This window comes from Thamnophis sirtalis, unplaced genomic scaffold, assembly GCF_051295495.1.
Source record: "Thamnophis sirtalis isolate CommonGarterSnake01/CBP01778 unplaced genomic scaffold, rThaSir2_p1.2 scaffold_6, whole genome shotgun sequence".
Lineage (NCBI taxonomy): Eukaryota > Metazoa > Chordata > Lepidosauria > Squamata > Natricidae > Thamnophis > Thamnophis sirtalis.
The window spans coordinates 20416625-20437573 of record NW_028261386.1 but is presented as its reverse complement, the minus strand read 5'-3'; the positions used below and the strand labels follow the sequence as shown (position 1 = coordinate 20437573).

Genomic DNA, 20949 nt, shown 5'->3' with positions numbered 1-20949 from the left:
ATTGCATTGCATTCCACTCCACTTCATTTTCTGTTTCTGTTTCTGTTTCTGTTCTGTTCTGTTCTATTCTATTCTATTCTATTCTAAGAGCCGAGGTGGCGCAGTGGTTAAATGCAGCACTGCAGGCTACTGCTAGATCAGCAGTTCAGCGGTTCAAATCTCACCGGCTCAGGGTTGACTCAGCCTTCCATCCTTTCGAGGTGGGTAAAATGAGGACCCAGATTGTTGGGGGCAATATGCTGACTCTCTGTAAAACCGCTTAGAGAGGGCTGAAAGCCCTATGAAGTGGTATATAAGTCTACTGCTATTGCTATTCCACTCCATTCCATTCCATTTTCTATTCTGTTCTGTTCCATTGCGTTCCGCTCCGCTCCACTCCAACCTACTTCACTAAAGTTTATGGCCAAACATGAGAAAGACTCCCATTTACATTGTCTGATGTACCGTCAATGAAAGGTGATGGATCATTAATTTATAGAGCACCAGCAGGATGCATGACATTTTATAAACGGATTAATGAAAAAGACAGATTTCTGCTCTGGTGTATAATATAAATAATTAGGAAAAAGTAGCACTTTTTTTTTTGCTTCCCCTAGACCCATGATGGCAAACCTATGGCACGTGTGCCAGAAGTGGCACGCAGAGGCATCTCTCCGGGCATGCGAACCGTCGCCCATTGTTCTTTCAGCCCACTAGCTGGTCTTCATGGTCACAGGAGTGCTGGAAACCATGTGTGTGCATGCTGGGCGGCTGCTCTTCTGGTTTCTGCTGCGTGCATGCGCACCGGCCATTTGGTCTTCCATTTTTTGCCACGATGCGCACCTGACTGGTGCTCTTCCAGTTTCCAGTGCACGCATGTGCACGAGCCTGCTGGTCTTTGCGCATGCATGCGCACCAGAAACCGAAAAATCATGGGGCGATGCGCATGCACAAGCCAGAAACAAGAAGAGCAGCCACCAGGCGCACACATCACATCAGGCGGCTGCTTTTCCAGTTTCCAGTACACGCACGTGCACACATGCACACATGCTCCTGGTTTGGCACTTGGGTGCCAAAAAGGTTCACCAACAGTTCCCCAGATTTTGCTTCATATAAACAGAGTAACCTAAAGGGATCCTTGAGTTCTCCTGTAATTCTTTGCCCTTGAGCTTGTCACTTCTCAATATATTGGCTGGATCCTCCCAGCATGTTAAACTAGATTAGGCTAAACAGGATGCTTCATAATTATGGTGGAATGTAGCTATTGTCTTAGCATATTGGAATACAAGTAATTTGGTTGCACACCTATGAACTATGTTTTCTTAACCCAGGATCAAGGTTTAGCATGGTGTGTGAATCCATCCACTGGATGGATGGATGGATGGAAAGAGACCGTCTCCATCCATATTTGAGACCTTTACTACTGCTGAAGCAGAAAAGAGACCCACAATGACGTTTTTGTGTGAAACATAAAATGTGTGGAGTATAAATGCTGCATTAATTTGTGACTGCCCCACACCTTTTTGCCTAATAGCAATTGCATTTAGACTTGTATACTGCCTTACAGTGCTTTAACAGCCCTTTCTAAGCAGTTTACAGTCAGCATATCCCCCCCCCCCCGCTCAGCAATTTGGGTCCTTATTTTACCCACCTTGGAAGGATGGAAGGCTGAGTCCCACCTTGATCCTGGTGAGATTCGATCTGCCAAATTGCAGGCAGCAGAATCAGCCTGCCTGCAGTACTGTACTCTAATCACTGTGGCTCATAATGATGAAGGCCAGCCCTATGTCCACTCACTTGTCTTGAAGCAGGGGTTGCTCCAGGAGAGAGAAACAAACTGCTTTGCAATGATGCTCGGCCAAAATGCAGATGGCCTGGCCCAGGAACTGGCGCTGAGCTGAGTCTTCGGAATATTGCCAAAAGGAACAAATGATGTCTACGATATTGTGAACCTGAGAAAAGGAGAAGCCATCATCACTAAGGAAATTATATCTGCAGCTTTTCTTCACAACCGGAATGCACTTAGACAAATGTGAGCCTAAAACAAATTATGTAAGTTTTATTCTTTCTAAGGAAGGTCTATAAAATATCCCAAATTTGCTAGCAACTCTCAGTTTTAGAAAGATGGTAAGATCTTAATAATCCTTCAGGAGTTAACCTGCAAAGATTTTGACTTGGTCGCAAAGTTTAAATTAAATCCAGATAAGGTGGAGGTATTTTTGGTTGGTAGGAAACAACTGCTCCTGGAAGCCTTCAGGCTGGGAGCGCTCCTTGATCGACAGATGTTTCTGGAGTCCCCAGATGGCAAAGGGTGAGAAGTGCTGAAAAGTTCATCTCGTAGACATCTTGTGACTGCATCTAAGCCAGTTGTCCCAAAGGTACTTTTTCAAAAGGCAATTGGACTTTTTTTACATTTTTTTTGAAGACGTTTTGCTTCTCATCCAAGAAGCATCTTTAGTTCTGAAGAATTAGTTCTTGGAGGAGAAATGTCTTCAAGGGAAAACAAAGTCCAGTTGCCTTTTGAAAAAGCACCTTTGGGACACCTATGAGATGGATGACTGAGAATCTTCATAGATATCTAAGCCGGTTGGATTTGGCAGCAGTCACACATGGTTTAGGCACATCATGAATTGACAACAAAAAATGTACCTTCCATCAGACTATCCTTTAGATCAGGGGTCCCCAAACTTGGCAACTTTAAGACTTGTGGACTTCAACTCTCAGAATTCTCCAGCCAGCTATGCTGCCCAAGTTTGAAGACCTCTGCTTTAGATGTACCAGAAATTGGATCCTGACCACTTGAAGGAGTACCTGCCTCAATTTGAACCTGTCTGCACATAGAAGGTGAGCAGAAGAAGCTCTTTTAAAGGACCTCGCTTTCTAAATTCTGCTTCTCAGTCACTTGGGCAAGGGTCTATCTATGTTGTTCACAAGCTGTGCAAAGTCCCCCTTGGAGATACACTCAGACCCCACTTTCCTGCTTTCATAAAAGGTGTCAGGTTCTTATTTTAGCCACACTTTTAGAACTTGAATGAGATAAGCATGTTGCTTTTATCAGCCTTAAGAAATACACAGCAAGGTAGGAGTAAAAAATTCTTTGCCAGCCAACATCTAATCAAGGGATGGATAACCTGTGTCCATCTAGTTGTTGAACGACAATTCCCAGCATTCCTCCTTATCAGCCAAATTGCTGAATATTGCATTCGAACCAGGTATGGGTTATTTATTTATTATTTATTTATTAATTAGACTTATATACTGCTTCATAGGGCTATCAGCCCTCTCTAAGCGGTTTACAAATTTTTTAGCAAATTGAGTCAGCAACTTGCCCCCACAGTCTGGGTCCTCATTTCACCCACCTCGGAAGGATGGAAGGCTGAGTCGACCTTGAGCCGGTGAGATTTGAACCGCTGAACTGCAGATCACACAGTCAGCTAAAGTGGCCTGCAGTACTGCACCCTAACCACTGTGCCACCTCGGCTCTTAGGCAAACCGGCAGGCACTACTCCTGATTTGCTCGTGTGCGCGCCGCACGCGCATGCTTGTTGCGCATGGACAGTGCTATTAAAACTGTTCTGCACATGCGCAGAACTGAAAAACAAGATGGTGGCGCCTATGGAGCTGCCCGGGGAACCGGTTCAGGAGCATGGCAGGCCTGGGTCGCTGCCGGTTCCAGTGACCCAGGCCGAACCAGTCCAAACCACTAGGAACCCACCACTGATTCGAACAAAATCCAGTGTCGCTGCTCTTGTCCTAGTTTCTTCAGATTTAGGCTTTACCTTGTCTTTTAGATCTGGTCGCCGTTCCTTCACAGCCACCTCAAACCACAGGAGGGCAGCCTTGTCACAGGCACTGTTCACAGTCCTCAGTTGCTCCAGCAAAGTGTGCAAGAAGGTTAGGATTCCTTGGAGAGGCAGGACACAGCTGACAATCTGAAACAGAAAGGAAGGACAGAAAGCTCAAAGCAGCTTCATCTTAAGCCAGAGCAACATCACTTCGTCCTTTCTTGAGCATACACTGTGAACCAGGGGTGGGTTCCGGCCAGCACTACTGCCAGTTCGCTCATGTGTGTGCTTTGTGCGTGCACATGCACAGTGCAATTGGAATTGTTCTGTCCATGCGCAGAACTGAGAAACAAGATGGTGGCACCTTTCGCGCCGCCCGGAGAACCCGTTTGGGAGTGTGGCAGGCGTGGGTTGCTGCCGGTTCCAGTGATCCAGGCTGCCAAACCACTACCGGTTCGGCTGAACTATACCGAACCGATAAGAAGGTTCAAGGTTTATTACACTTGTATGCCGCCCTATTCCCGGAGGGACTCAGGGCGGTTAACAAACCAAAAGGGAAGGGAATAATACAGAAAAAAGCAAAAGGCAAGCAAACAAAATACGGAAACAATTTAAAAACAGTCAACAGCCACACAATTCAAGTGGGGATGGGAACTCATCAGCCCCAGGCCTGTCGGAACAGCCAGGTCTTGACGGCTTTGTGGAAAGCCTGAAGGGTGGTGAGGGTCCGGATCTCCACGGGGAGATCATTCCAGAGGGCCGGAGCAGCCACAGAGAAGGCCCTCCTCCGGGTGGTCGACAATCGGCATTGGCCGGCGGATGGAATTCGGAGGAGGCCTAATCTGTGGGATCTAATAGGTCTTTGGGAGGTAATCGGCAGAAGGCGGTCTCTCAAGTACCCAGGTCCAATACCATGTAGGGCTTTATAAGTGACGACTAGCACCTTGAAGCGTATCCGGAGACCGATAGGCAGCCAGTGCAGCTCGCGGAGGATAGGTGTAACGTGGGTGTACCGAGGTGCACCCACAATTGCTCGCGCGGCTGCATTCTGGATAAGCTGAAGTCTCCGAATGCTCTTCAAGGGCTGCCCCATGTAGAGCGCATTGCAGTAGTCCAGTCTTGAGGTCACAAGGGCGTGAGTGACTGTTGCGAGAGCCTCCTGGTTCAGGTAGGGATGCAATTGGTGCACCAGGCGAACCTGGGCAAATGCCCCCCTGGTCACCACTGCTGTGAACTCAGACCGAGCATGGGCAAGAGATCCCCCCCCCTCATACATCAACAGCTTTGGGGGATCCAGAAAGATCTCTTCTTCCTTAAGTTTGGATTGTTAGCCCTTCCAGTATGGAGGATCCCTTATGAAGTGCTGCCCTCGTCCTTCTCCTGGATACTGAGATATCTTTTACATCAATGTTTCTCAACCGTGGCGACTTTAAGTCCTATTCATGCACACAGATATGCAGTCACACACAAGAAGCTGTCTATTTTTTAATACTTTGGCCAGCTGGAGAGAGGCAGCGTGCATCGTCTCAGTACTCTCACTTTGAAGGTCCCTTTGAATGCAATACAATCGCTGTTGGTTGACACGCACTTTGGGTTCACGCAACTTTGTGGCTCCTAAAGGAATAAGGAAGGAGTTGGCTAAATAATATGCTCTATTATTCCATGTTGTAGCTACACAAGATTTCTCAGCAAATTTTAGTAGTCTAGCAAGGATGTATCAAAATTTGAAAATGTATCTCTCTACAATCAGGGGAAGGACAATGAAGCAATGAACCAGCATTTCCATCGCTAAGCGAATCAGATGTCAAGCAAAACATCATATGACCACATTGCTTAGCGATGGCATCCCTAGGAGTCTGTTCTGGTCATTAGGTAATGACCTCATGCTTCTCCTGCTTTCCACAAATTGCCTCTGTTTCAATTCCCCCCCCCTTGCCTATCTACCTCATCCATCTCCATCTCCAAGAGCCATGGTGGCGCAGAATGCAACGTTGCAGGCTAACTCTGCCCACTGCCAGGAGTTCGATCCTCACTGGCTCAAGGTTGACCTCATCCTTCTGAGGTGGGTAAAATGAGGATCCAGATCACTGAGGGCAAATATGCTGACTCTGTAACTCGCTTAGAGAGGGTTGTAAAACACCATGAAACGGTATACAGGTCTAAGTGCTATTGCTATTGTTACCTCTGCTCTTTTGCCCACCCTGAACACCAGGGCTGAGATGAAAAGGCCACTGTATCCTGTCACCATCCCACCACCCTGCAGGAGCTTAGAAATCCTTTTGGCAGAAGGATTGGAAATGAAGGACTGGAAGATGCGATTCTAGCAAATGTGAGCTGGCCACTCAACCACCCAAATATACATCATGTCACCATGGAGATGTTACAATGGTTGTTAAGCGTGAGAACCAGTCATAACTTCAATTTTTCAACAACTTTGTAACTTTGAATGGTTGCTGAGCAAATGGGATGTAGCCCAAATACTATCTGTTTTGAGCATGGGCCCTGCAGAGAATTCAACGGTCTACTGTGGCTTGAGATGGCTGAATAGTTCATTCATTGAGGCTGCAATCCTATGTCACTTTACATCCGCAGAGCTCTTCCATTGTTAAACTCACCTTGGATGTTTAGCAGGAGTCGAATGCAATTACCAGCACTATGACGAATGGTGCTCAGTGTGTCATAAGTAAAAGGACCCAACAGTGCCATCAAGTGGCTGAACTGGTTCTGAGAGATCTGTGAAAGATTATTTTAAAAAAGGCAAAGGGTAGCTAAACTATGGTTAATCTTACAGAATAAACCAGTTTGCTGGCAGTAACAATTCCAAAAAGCTACTCTTGCAAAACTTGGACCAATCTTCATGGAGATGTTTCCCACAACATATAAGAATACATACCCCCTGGGTATAGCTTACTGGGCCAAACTTTGCTTGGCATATGCTGGGCCCTACTCACAGAAGTGTTAGTCCTCTGGCAATGAGCTTTCAGTAGATGGACACCAAGCTGCATAGCCCGAGCACGCTCCCATTCATGCTCTGACACCAGCCAATAGCCTAAGAGCTGTGGAGAAGATGGAAGTCTACATCATCATCCACCATTAGAATCTAGGTTTAGTCACCGAAATTAAATGCAATGAGAGTTAGCACCAATCAAAAGTTGTGTTTCTTTAGATAACATATAGAATTTGCTGTCATATAGCTTTAAATTGTTTTAAAAGCAAACTACCGTATTTTTCAGAGGATAAGACGCACCTTTTTCCCTCAAAAAAAGAGGGTGAAAATCTGGGTGCGTCTTATACACTGAATGCAGCATTTTTGGCCTACCGAAACCCCGCCCCCTTTGCAAAAATGGACATGCAGAGGGTTTGGGAAGCTGGCAAAGTGCTCCTGAAGGCTGGGGAGGGCAAAAACGAGCAAAATAATGCCCTGTTTTTGCCCCCTCCAGCTCCCAGGAACACTCTACAAGCCTCCCAAAGCTCTGCATGCCCTCTTTTTTTTTTTCCAAAAAACAAGGCGTGCAGAAGGTTTGGGAGGCCTACAGAGTGCAAAAACTTTTTTAAAAATTTACCACTACAAAATCATGGGGTGCCTTATACTCAGGTGCGTCTTATAGTCTGAAAAATATGGTACATAAATTAAGGGTGGCCTAAATTACTGCTAGTCTTGATGACACTATATGTATTTTTTTTTAAAAAAAAATCATAGACAGTGCTATTTAAATAAACATGAAGTTCTTCTGTCCAACTCACCTGGAAGATCTGCTGGAGCCAGTCTGAAAAGTCATTCTCTCCTGATCCTGGCTCCAGTAAGGTCTCCATCAGCTCCGACAAGGAAGTCAAAGTACCAGTATATAGAGTCTGAAATGCAGAAGACAACAGCACTTACAGTATTAGTACAGAAAAAGCAGGGGATTACAAAGACCCCTCCTTCAACCCACAACTACTTACTTGACTGGCACCTTCTGCAACCCCCAAAGGAGGAAGAGCAAAGACGTGGCTCAGACAGGCCTCTGCCAGCTTCCAGTTCTCCTCAGGGCTCAGGATTTCTGGCACCTTGCTGAGGAAACAATCATACTCTGTTTAAAAAGCCCTTGCTTGGCCTTCCCAGTTCCTGAAGCAAAATAAAGCAGAATATCTCACTGGGGCCCATTATATGATCCAATCACTTTTCTTTCCTTTCTTTTACTGTACTAATATCTCACCAGAGGTCCCAAAGTCAAAACAGTCAAAGGCTCTTATGTGCTGATTCATAGCTCCACATTCCCCAAAGGACAATAGTTATGGTCCTTATTGTGAATGCCCACAATTCGGCAGTGGAGAGATCCTGCCAGTTTATCAACCGTTTTGGTGATCACGTACTTTGCATACGCGAGCTCCGCCCACACCTGAGTCTGACATGCGCTCCACACATGTCAGCAGTTACTTCTGGGGAATAACACAGCTGAGACGCGGCAATCTATTCTGCCGCACAAATCAACTGAGAGGATATAGGTAAGTAAAGCGCAGGGGCGCGTGAGCGGGCCAACCTGATCATCGGAGCAAACTAGTTTGCTCCCCAGCTGATTGTCAGAGATACCAGTTCGCCTGCACTGGTCCAAACCGGCTGAATCCCACCCCTGGATTTACGACATCTTCAGTATATGATATCCAAAAAGCAAAGGGTTTCTTGACAGCATCTCCTTATTTACATACCTATTAGCCATCAAATGGACAGCAATCAAAGAAATGCCAAATTCCAGAGATTAATTTCTGACTTGATGAGTGGCAGAGGGAGGCAATGTCCCTTCCTCTGGGTTCGCACAACAGCTTCTTTTACAACTCAGTCAAAGAACTAGTAGTTGAATCGCAAAATATCAAAAACCTGGATCAGGATAAACTTGGCTAGATTTGGTAAGCTAAAGATTCAATGTATTGTGCTAATTCAGTGATTTAGTTTCACATGTTGTTCAAACTCAGCCAATGAGGGCTTCTAATTAACTGGGGGGGGAGGGCTTGGCATCTGTGCATGCTTTAAGGCAAGGGTCAGCAATCTGCGGCCCTGGAGCCACATATGGCTCTTTCATCTGTCTGCTGTGGCTCCCTTTTGCTAGTCGGCTCCATAATTGATAGGGCTTTTGATTAGGACAGGTAGAGGACGCCATGCTAGGAGAAGACGCTATGGTGGGAGAACTGGACTTCCAATCAGTAGAGGAAAAAGGATGCCATGCTAGGTGGTGACTCTAAAGCAAGGGTCAGCAATCTGCAGCTCTGGAGCCATATGTGGCTCTTTCATCTGAGTCCCTCCGGGAATAGGGCGGCATAGAAATCCAATAAATCAAATCAAATCTGTCTGCTGTGGCTCCCTTTTGCCAGTCAGCTCCACAATTGATAGGACTTTCGATTAGGACAGGTAGAGGACACTGTGCTAGGAGAAGACTCTATGGTGGGGGAACCAGACTTCCGGTCAGCTCCAGAATTGAATGGGAAGCTTCCGATTAAAACCTTTGTAGCTCTTTGAGTGTTTAAGTTTGCTGACCTCTGCTTTAAGGCATTTTGTGTGCCAGAACTAAAAAGACTATGAAATCTGGTTCCTCAATCTTTATTTGGGCTCTGACTGATCCATGTAGGGCTGGTCTTAAAAAGAAGGGCATAGCAATGGGTACTTGCCTCAGGTGCCGAAGGGCCACCATCACCTGTTGACAGACAGGAGTTACAAGCACTTCCGTAGACTCTGTTTTAACTGTATTCTGTAGCAAACAGTATAGGAGGGAAATAAATTGGGCATGATTTAGATCGGAATCTTCTGTTGAGTTCCCAAGCAACATTCCTCAGTAAAGGAACATTTCAGAATAAGCAGTTGGGGTTTTAGGCCATAATACAGCCCCAGAAACATTCCAAAGGTGTCACCATATAGTCATTTTTAAAGTAATTGGGAAGGGTCAGTGGTGATTGTGGAATATGAGATGGACTATATTTAATTTTAATGACATGTAAATTTATGAATTCAAACATAAATGTGGCCCTGGCTTCCATCCATCTATCCATCCAATTTATATGGCCACCTGTATAACCAGAAGGAACTCAAGGTGGAGTGTACGGATATGATTAGAGAAAAGAACATTAAAATGAAAGTTAAGCCCTGATATAATTTGGAATAATTAATAATAAATAATAAACGTTGCATCTATAAACTGACCACATCAGATCAGTTCCCATGGCAGTCAATTGCCAAATGTGGTCCTTGGCATGGAAGAATAAAGGCAAAGGCAACTTTGCAAGATCCAATCTGGGTCGGTCACCAGGACCAGAGATTTTGTCTTCCAAGCTTTCAGGAACCATCCCTAGTATGAGTCCAAAAGCTTGGAAGACAAACCTTTGAAGTAGTCACTCTCTACAGAGAAGGAGAAGGAGAAGCCAGTAAGTGAAAATACTCATGTTCCTTCCTCAGGACCCAGATTGTTGGGGGCAATATGCTGAGTCTGTAAAGCGTTTAGAGAAGGTTGTAAAAGCGCTATGAAGCGGTATATACCATATTTTTCGGACTATAATGCGCACCTTTTCCCCTCAAAAAAGAGGCTGAAAATCTGGATGCGTCTTATATGCTGAATACAGCATTTTTGCCTCCCGAAGCCCCCGCTCCCTTACCATAATGGCCGTGCAGAGCCTGTAGAAGACTTTCAGAGAGCTCCTGGGGATTGGGGAGGGCAGAAATGAGTGAAAAATGGGCCGTTTTTTGCTTAATTTTGCCCCCCCCAGCCCCCAGGAGTACTCTATAAGCCTCCTAAAGGCTATCCATGAAATCTTTTTGACAAAAAACGGGCCGTTTTTTGCTCATTTGGGGGGGCGACCCCCCCCCCCAGGAGCACTCTACAAGCCCTCTAAAGGCTATTCATGCCTTTTGGGGCGGGGGAAATGGGTCCGTTTTTGCAAAAACGGGCCATTTTTGGGAGGTTTGCAGAGTACAAAAACCTTTTTTATTTAAAAAAATGCCTCTTCAAAACCTGGGTGCGTCTTATACTCTGAAAAATACGGTAAGTCTAAGTGCTAACTGCTATTGCTATTCCAGCAAGAGCCACAGCCTGAACAAAAATCACATGGTAGATTTATGTGATCTTTGCATCTCTTTACAGTAATTTTCCGTGAGACCAAATATAAGAAATCCCTTTCGGTGACCTTTTGCAAGCATCAAGTCAAGTATTTTAAAGAAAATAAACAAATTGTATTCACCAGTGGTGGGATTCACATTTTTTATTACTGGTTCTATGGGTGTGGCTCAGTGGGCATGGCATGACTTGGGGTGGGCATGGCTTGGTGGGTGTGGCAGGGGAAGGATACTGTAAAATCCCCATTTCCTCCTGATCAGCTAGAACTTGGGAGGCAGAGAATAGATGGGGCCAGTCAGAGGTGGTATTTACCAGTTCTCTGAACTACTCAAAATTTCCACTACCGGTTCTCTAGAACTGGTCAGAACCTGCTGAATACCACCTCTCGTACTCACCATGAGAAGGTCAAGCAACTCTCTTTTTTGAGGCAGCTGGAAGGTAGTAGAATCCCCTTTGCTCTTCATGGAAAGACTAATTTCTGACACACACTGGGCGAAACTCAGAACCAGCTCAGCATCATTGGCTCTCTGGATGGAAATGAGAAAAGGATGATGGAGGCTGTGTCCAAGAGGAACTTGGATTAAAGGAAGGAAGCACTAAATAACCAAAGGGCTGCCCTTCCTGAGTAAGAAACAACTGACAGTCTTGCTTATAAATAGTGATTTAATTGGTGGAGCATCGATCACCCTTATTAGTGATGTGGGGAAATCAGGAAGACCCTCTGAACAACACCACAAAGGAACATCTGTGTCAGGGTTCCAAGTAACACCCCCAATGAAAGAAGACTCCGAGGCTTGAAATTCCTCAAAGTTCCATTTTATTAGAGGTGTCATATTGGCACCTCTGGGAAAACCCGAATCTGAAAGATTCCAGGTTTTCCGCACCCAAAACAAAGTCTACGTCCCTGCCCAGCACCCACATGTCCATCACATGGTCCATTCAGGCACCGTCCCAACTGGAAATGCCCCCCAGTCATACCCCTCCAGATGCAGGGCAAGACGTCTTGATTCTCTGAGAAAGGAATGTTATTATGACATAAACTCCATAAAATCCCCCCTCCCATTTTCCTACAGCATTGAATGTGGCAGGCTGAAGGCCTAAGAGCCGAGGTGGCGCAGTGATTAGGGTTCAGTACTGCAGGCCACTTCAGCTGACTGTTATCTGCAGTTCAGTGGTTCTAATCTCACCGGCTCAAGGTTGACTCAGCCTTCCATCCTTCCGAGGTGGGTGAAATGAGGACCCAGACTGTGGGGGCAATATGCTGACTCTGTAAAACGCTTAGAGAGGGCCGAAAGCCCTATGAAGTGGTATATAAGTCTAACTGCTATTGCTATTGCTAATGCAAAACGTGGCTTCTAGGCTTGACAATCAGTGCTTCCAAAAGCTAGAACCGTAAAATATATTTTCCACCGATCAGCCAAGATTTTTCTCATAGATGAAATTATGTTATGCCTTTTAGGAACTATCTTTTTTTACTTTTTTTACTTACATAATGACCTAATGCAATAAGGTAGTCATCTTATTGCAAACATCCATTCAACTTTTGGGCTGGGTGGCATGTAACACAGATCTCCTCCTGTAACTTACACTCTTTGTGATTCCAGAACTTATTTTCTCCATCTACATCCCTAAAAACATGCTCTCAAAATGCCAGCAATTAAATGAAACAGAATCTTGCTACCCTGGTAACACAATAAGGCAAATCTCACCTCTGGATTGTTTCGTGTCATATAATGGTGTAGGATCCTTGGCACAATCTCATTGGCCAGATGAGGTACTAGCTGTTCTTGGGGGACACGGATTGCCACACTACCATATAATAGAAGGAGGGTATTCATCACATGTTCTTTCTCTGGCAAGCCCTACAGATGACGAAGAAGACCAATATGGCACAGCCATATTCTGGGTCCCAAATTTGTTTCAGAGAAAATATGACAAGTTAGCAGAAATAATTTGGGTTTTTCTTGCTCAATAAGTATTTTTTCTTTCTAAGTGCCATTTCTTTGAGGTGCTAGAGAAATTCTCTTGAGTCTGACTCAGAAAAAAGAGAGAATTGTAAAAGCCTGTTCAAAGAAATTAAAATCCAAGCTGGAGTAGGTTGCCTTCCGTACCTCTCTTTTTAAGCTGGCAAACCAAAGAGACGGAAACAAAGGCCAAAGGTTGTATGAGGCTAAGACCTCTGGGAATTGCAGTGCCAACGCAGAGAAGATGCCTGTGGTAAGGAGCCCGGCATATACATATGATTGCATGTGTTGCATCATCTGCATTCTAGGTCTGACTGAAACATGCTTTAAGCGTGATCTTTTAAAAGGGCACCGTGTTCTCATGTGGCGAGCTTCCCAGTTGCGAGTCAAGGGAAGACCAAGAAGATAGCATGAAGTGGTAAATCTCCAAACCTGGCCAATCCTAAAGCAAGCCAAATCTTTTCCCTCAGAAATCTCTTTCTCAAAGCAATGTAGAGCTTCCAGCACCGCCACAAGCTGCCCCTCTGCACAGTAGGCCAGACACCAGCGAGTACCCTGAGGACAAGAGAAGGGATAGCCACAAAACAGAAGAACTCCTTTGTCAAATCCAGTTTCCCCCCCCCCTTTTTAGGATCTTTTTAACCCCATTTTCTCACTCCTAGAGATATTGAGCTAAATGGATCATTCAGTTACAGGCCCTGCCATCATAGAAGAAATCAAAGACGTTTTTAAAATTAACAGCAAATGTGACCTGCATTCTACTCTAATGCTTTTCTCTGACTTGATAATATTTGAAAGTGCCCTCTTCTCTCCAGCATGAGAAAACAAACCTTCTACTAAAGCAGAACCGAGTGGCAAAATAAAACACGGGAAAGAGCAAAAGGGAATACTGCATGATTTACAACAATAACCTCTTTTGAACAGGTATATTCTTCCAATAATATCAAATGGAATAGAGAGAGAGGAATGCTATATAATTCTAGTAGAGCCTTACTTAAAAGACAGGAAAGTTATTTCCAGAACACCAGAATACAGAGTCAGAAAGAAGATTAGGATTCCCAAATAACATCATCATCGTGTACTGTACGATCAAGGCAAACAACATATAGAACAGAAGAAATCTAGAATTCTCAACTACAGACTGTGGTTCTTGCCTTTTGCTGGGCTTGCTCAGTATAATCTGTATGCGAGAGCAGATGCAGGAGCTGCTGGGTCACCCCACCTACATCTCCTGTAGCAGAAAGAGCAATTCCCAAAGTCTTGTAGAGGAAGACCTGGAGGAGAGAAATAAAACAGCTGGAGGTTCTTTAAACATGGCCTAAAGAAACCCAGACCCATCCAAAGCCAACTTCCCCTGTGTAGACTTTAATTTTCAGAATTCTCAACAATGGTCACAATAGTGGAAGATTTACTGTAGGTGAAATCTACACATTTGAAGGGTCTCTAGGCTGGAGAAAGCTGACCTGGGACGTATTAGTGTATGAGTTACAAGGTGGAACTGGTTAGCCTTTTGATGAAGGACATCACCAATATTCTTTATCACACTGACTTTTTCTTTAGAGGAGTTGTGATAGACGCCCATCTGCTTCATGAGTTCCTGCCCCAAGATTAGGTTCCAGCCTTCTTCCTGGTTTCTCTGTAAGGATTTCTTCAGGAACTGTGAAGTCATCAGGAGAATTGAGGAGGCCATTAGAGAGGGTCATCAGTGCCATGGGAAACATTCATGTTCAAATCACTGGGATTTACCTCCAGTAGCTTCTGCTCCCAGGCTGCTGGTGGCAATGTGTACTTGCTGTGGCCTTTGGGGAGAGCATAGGAGACCAACATTACCCAGAGAATCAGGAGGAGAGATGGTTCTTTTTAAAGCCCTTTGGAAATGAGAGAAATTTCCATAAAAATATGAGGACCAGATTGAAATGAACCATGCCAACTACGCATTAAAAAAACAATCACTTCCATAAATTCCAAATATATTGGTGTTCAGTAAACCCTTGAAGTCTGGATGGTTGGATGAGCCTAACATTGTAGGGTTTTCCCCCTGACATCTCTAAGGATGTTTGGACAGATACAGCACCAAAATCACCTTGATTTCTCAATATTGGGCTTGTTGGCATGGAGCCTTGGCTTCAGAAATAAACTTTTTTTTCTTGACCTCTCACATTCCTGCATTGTGGAAAGATTTAGAGCTGCCATAGATAATCTATGATTTATGCATGACATCTTGTGCTTATAATTGATGGCACAGGACAGGTGTTGGAATTTAACTTTCCAACCCATATATTGCTTTAACCAGTTAGGCTTAACTAATTGAATTATCTGAATCTGAAGTAACCCCCATTCTTGTTTAATACAGTGTTTCTCAAATTTAACCATTTAAAGATGTGACTTCAACTCCCAGAATTCCCCAGCCAGCATTGTTGGCTGAAATATTCTGGAATGGCTAAGGTTGAGAAACACTTATTTAGTACCTACTGTATTAAAATTTAGAACCAAGATTAATTGTCAATTGTTTTATTTGTGGTAGTTGGAAATGTAGACTTAGACGACCCATTCAGCCTTAGAAAAGCTACACATCATGGCTAAAATTTTCTTATACAATTCTTCTTACTGCCACGCTTGAGATATTAGAAGCTAGGACATATATTCTGAGATTACTGTATTGCACTGTACAAACTATGTCTTATTTAAATGGAATTTTCATCAGCATGTGTACAGGCAGTCCTTATCTTACAACAGTTCATTTAGTGACTGTTCAAAGTTACAACGGCACTGAAAATAGTGACTTACGACCAGTGGTGGGTTTCAAAAATTGTTCAAACCTACTCTGTGAGTGTGGCCTCCTTTGTGGGAGTGGCTTGCCGCCCATGTGACCGGATGGGAGTGGCTTGCCGCCCATGTGACCGGATATGAAGATGCCGACGACACTTGTCAGAACCACCTTAAATTACCTCACACAGCACTGGCATGCATAAGGATATGATGTAAACTTGTTTTTTAAAAGGCATCTTTGGTTTGCGTTAAAACAACTTCAACACACGCAATGTTCTTATTGCACCACAAACGCAGTAGTCATCCTTACCTTTCACAGAGGCACTGAGTTTTATAAATACGAGCATGATAGTGTAGAATAATCATATCCAAGGACCAGTGGTGGGTTTCAAAAAATTTTGGAACCTCTTCTGTAGGTGTGGCCTGCTTTCCGGGTCCACTGGTGGAATCTCTTCTAACCGGTTTGGTAGATTTGATGAACCAGTTCTACCGAATAAGTGCGAACTGGTAGGAACCCACCTCTGCTTACAACCCCATGGTTACAGGATCAAAAATTGGATACTTGACAACTGGTTCATATTTATGAAGGTTTCTGTGTCCTGGGATCATGTGATCAGCTTCTGCAACCTTCTGACAAGCAAATCAATGGGGAAGCCAGATTCATGTAATACCAGTGTAACCAACTTAACAGCTGCCGGGATTTACTTAACAACTATGGCAAGAAAGGTAATAAAATGGGACAAAATTCACTTAACAAATGTCTCGCTGAGCATCATAAATTTTGGCTCAATTATGGTTGTAAGCTGAGGACTACCTCAGAGGTGGTTTTCAGCCAGTTCTGACAGGTTCTGGAAAACCGGTAGCGGAAATTTTGAGTAATTTGGAGAACTGGCTCCACCTCGCTGCCTCCCAGCCTCCCAGCTGATCTTCTTTCGTTGCCCTGAACAACAGAACAGAGCTGGAAAGCACGTTAGTGAGGTGGGGAGGAAATGGGGATTTTGCAGTAATCTTCCCCCAGGAGCTGGGAGGGAATGGGGATTGTGCAGTATCCTTCCCTGCCACACCCACAAAGCCATGTCATGCCCACAAAATCCCACCCACAGAACTGGTAGTAATATTTTTTTGAATCCCACCACTGACTACCTGTATATACTTTGGTCAGGTACAGTATTTGCCTAAATGCAGAAATGATTTTCAACTGGATAGAGTACTGTATACAGTACTTGTGTTTGCTTGACTGTTTTTTATACAATCGAGGACCCTGTTTTTGTAGTGTCCTGGACAATATGGGCAGCTATACACATGTTCAAAGCAAACTAAACAAATTTATCCTTCAAATCTCCCAATCGAACATTTGCAAGTCAGGAAGAGTATGGATTAGAACTTGGTATGCAGCACCATTGTCTGGTTAAAATTCTCCACACATTAACTAAATACATTAGAAGAATACAGAAACATGGTCTCTTTGCTTTCATTTGTCTCACCTTCCAGGTAATGGGCCAGGATGGGCACTTCGACCCACCAATGTTCACCCACACCTTTGTAGAATTCTGGGCGCAAAGCACTTAGCAGGTGAAGTGCTGCAATTCCTTGGCCACCTCCTTCTAAAGGGCAAACTGCAAGGGCCTGCAATTTAGGGCAATAAAACATGATTTGGTATCCAAAATTTCAAAACCTTTCCCAATGCTGCTTTAATCATATTTGAAAAGCTGCCTTGAAAAGCAGTTGGAGTTTCCAACTGGCGGTAAGTCAAAATGTAACCCCTATCTTCTGCTTTCAAGCTACACATACTGTATTTTTTAAATAGATTATATCAGATTATAAAATGTACCAAGGTTTTGAGGAGGCAAATTAAAAAAAAGTTTTTATATTCTGCAGACCTCCCCCAAAAGGCCCATTTTTCACAAAAACAGGTCCGTTTTTTGTCAAAAAGGGACATGCATAGCCCGTTTTTCACTCATTTTTGCCCTCCCCAGCCCCCAGGAGCACTCTACAAACCTCCTAAAAACTATGCACAGCCATTTTTGCAAAGGGGGCAGGTTTTTGGGAGGCCAAAAATGATGTATTAGACACACCCAGTGTATATTCCCTCTTTTTTGAGGGAAAAAGGTGCATCTTATACTCAAAAAAATATGGTAATTGAGGGATTTCCCTCACAGATTTTGTCTCCCAAACTCTTTGCTGAGTATATATCTAGTATGGGACTTACCCAACTACCAATAGGCTCTTCTATGGCAACATGAACGTGTTGTCTTTCTGTCCTTGAGATGTAGGAAAATACGTGGACATACTGTAATTTTGGATGTAAAAAACACTGTCCCACAGTGACATTTCAACAATGAAACTGCTTTCTTCACATATTGCCCTGTTTCCCTGAAAATAAGACCTTCCTGGATAATAAGCCCAATTGGGCTTTTGAGCGCTTGTACTAAAATAAGCCCCCTGAAAATAAGCCCTCCCTGAAAATATTGCAACACAGCAGCAGCCATGAGGTGACCATGCTGACCACCTCCTGTACATCAAAAATAATAAGACCTCCCCGAAAATAAGGCCAAGCGCTTATTTCGGGCGTCAAAAGCAAATAAGACCCTGACTTATTTTCGGGGAAACACGGTATAATGCAAGTACTTTCAGGACAGCAAATGAAGGCCAGTTTAGTGCTGAGGTCTTCAAAGTTGGCAACTTTAAGACTTGTGGACTCCAACTCCCAGAATTCTCCAGCCAGCTATGTTATGCTGGCTGGAGAATTCTGGGAGTTGGAGTCCACAAGTCTTAAAGTTGCCAACTTTGGGGACCCTTGGTCTAGTGGTTAAGAAACTTGTAAGGGGAAAATACAGTTATGTTGACTGATAAGAATATCCCAGAAGAGTCATATTTGGTTTTCCATAAGGTCAATAATCTCATGTCCATATTGCCTCTGCCCCCACAAAAAAGAAGAAACAGGTTGAAGAAGCTAGGTGTCTGGTCTCTCTCAGTCACAGCTAACATGGCAATAGAGAAGACTCCAGTAATTGGATGGTTTGACAAAACTGATGGACTAGCTGGCGTCCAGCAGATTGCCAGCTTTTGAAGGTTTTCTTCCATGCACCTTTAAATATCTACATTGGAGATAATATATTGGAATGTAAATAGAAATGTTTCTTGTCACTTTAGCCTTTCTGGCCATTGTTGGTTAGATGTGCTATGACAATTCCTCCTCTGAGCAGATGTTGTCTGTCATTATTTTAGGACGAATGGGGACCTGGGAAACCAATTGATTGACTTCCTGCATCAAACTTCCTACAACAAGGCATGTGAAGTTGTAGGAGAGAGAAACCTGGGCCCTGCAGCTGTATCACTTACTATAAGGCGAGCCATCAATCCCTGGGGAGTTGGTGAATCTACTGGGAGTGGAGAGAGAAAGAGAGACAGAAATATGGATGAGGCAGGGAAGTACAAAACTTCAGTAAATCATGAAGGGATGGAAATTGATTTCCTAGGTCTAGTGCAGTGGTGGGTTTCAAAGATTTTTAGAACCTCTTCTGTAGGTGTGGCCTGCTTTGTGGGAGTGGCTTGCTGGCCATGTGACCGGGTGGGAATGGCTTGTGGCCATGTGTCCGGGTGGGCGTGGCCAACTTGTAAAATGTGGTGAAACTCACTTAACAACGCTCTTGCTTAGCAACCAAAATGTTGGCTCTAGAAACTGGCATTTGAAGCACACAAGTCTTAAAGCTGTCAAGTTACAAGACCCTTGCACCTCTAACCCTTTAGAAAAAAACCCCAGGGGTGTTCAAACTTGACAGCTTTAAGACTTGTGGACTTCAACTCCCAGAATTCCTCCTCTTGCTCTTCATCTTGATGATGTGCGGACGGGAGGCGGGAGGGAGCTGGAACCGGATCTAAATGGCACTATAGATTTGTGGAACCTCTTCTATAGAAGAGGTTAGAACTGGCAGGAACCCACCCGTGGTCTAGTGACAATGTGCACATTTATCTACTTTTATCTGGACATCACCTGACAAATGGACAGGCTAATGGACAGCATCAGTTCATAATATGATAAGCCTGAGGCATTTATAGGTGGCTAGTTGCTTCATAGTCAGGAATATTTGCAAGATTTCCCAGAATCTCTTAGAAAACTGCAGATGCCTCAGCCAGGTTGCTTCTACCATCTCCCCCTACAAGGAATGAAGCAGCCCAGCTGAGTTTTAGACCTGCTGGTACCCACCTGGCTCCAATGTAGCCTGTGTTGGAACAAACCACCTCAGTCGGTGTTCAGCTAGGATCCGCAAGGCTTGGCACAGAGGTGTAGCCAAACTTGTGTAATGTGGCTGCATTAGATAGTTGAGCAACATTTCCCATAATTCCTACCAGAAAGGAAAGAATAGTTAAACACTTACAGTCTGCTTCTTCTCTAGCATTATCAAATCTCTATGTACCAGTGGTGGGTTGCTAACTGGTTTACTACCAGTTCGCTCATGCATGCGCCACCACTTCTGCACATGCACAGAAGAGTCTGGGTGGGTGGGCAGAGACTTCCGCCGCTGCCACTACTGGTTCCGCCAAACCGTGCTGAACTGGGACCAACCCACCTCTGGTATGTATATCTGTCTGACCGTCCGTCCATCCATCCTCACAGCATAACTTTGGTTAGCTGGGGAATTCTGGGAGTTGAAGTCCACTGATCTTAAAGTTGCCAAGATTGAGAAACTCTGATCTAATAGAGGCATGGCTGGCTTTTTAAGTTTTCTGAAGTGAATCTCTCACATATTACTCTGAGATGATTTCCTCCGCCTTGTGCTAAGAGCATTAAATCCAGATTTTTACATGAAGTTTGCTATTATGTCCCATTTGATCTTTTCCCACTGTGCCAATTCCCCCCACCCCGTGCATTTTGTTTCAGGTTCCTCCACAAAATGTCTCAATTTATATGGTAATACCAAGAAAAGGAGCAAAATATCAAGGCCAATAAAGAGCATTTATATCAGGGGGGTCAAACTCAAGGCCCGGGGGCAGGATCTGAACTTTGCGCATGCGCGGGTTTGGAATGGCGACCGGGCTTTTTCGCTCCACATTAATTCTGGCGAAAAAGCACCGAGAAGCCTCCAAACGGACCGCAAAAACAGCTGAAAACAGTTCCTGGGAGAGCTCAAGAGCTCCGGAATCCATAGGACTTGCTGAAATCCGGAGGCTCGCATTTTTACTATAGCGGCAGCCCGGGCTACCCAGCTGTGCGAGGACTGCGGCGACGGCGGCGCGCGGCGGTGAGAGCGGCGCGTGGGCGTTCGGAGCCTCCTCTACCACCTTACCATCTCTGGTCTTTTTCGGAAGCCCCTGGTGCTGCTGGTGAGCCCCCCTGGCCGATTACCCGCTGGCCCCTGGCCCTATCAGTCATCC

The 20949-nt window shown here is 44.6% G+C and overlaps 1 protein-coding gene across 1 annotated transcript; it reads right to left on the bottom strand.

The window, feature by feature from the left end:
- Positions 1 to 1772: 1772 nt before the first annotated feature.
- Positions 1773 to 19973, bottom strand: LOC148044881 (maestro heat-like repeat-containing protein family member 2A). The gene is made up of 16 exons (XM_087718010.1): positions 19953 to 19973; positions 17058 to 17199; positions 14551 to 14603; positions 14294 to 14461; positions 13959 to 14078; positions 13237 to 13359; positions 12550 to 12702; positions 11236 to 11367; positions 9405 to 9484; positions 7707 to 7815; positions 7509 to 7616; positions 6716 to 6820; positions 6380 to 6497; positions 5257 to 5378; positions 3759 to 3911; positions 1773 to 1931 (listed from the first exon to the last, which is right to left on the bottom strand). The coding sequence occupies exons 1-16, from the start codon at positions 19971 to 19973 to the stop codon at positions 1773 to 1775; spliced, it is 1866 nt and encodes a 621-aa protein (XP_087574136.1).
- Between the last annotated feature and the right edge of the window lie 976 nt (positions 19974 to 20949).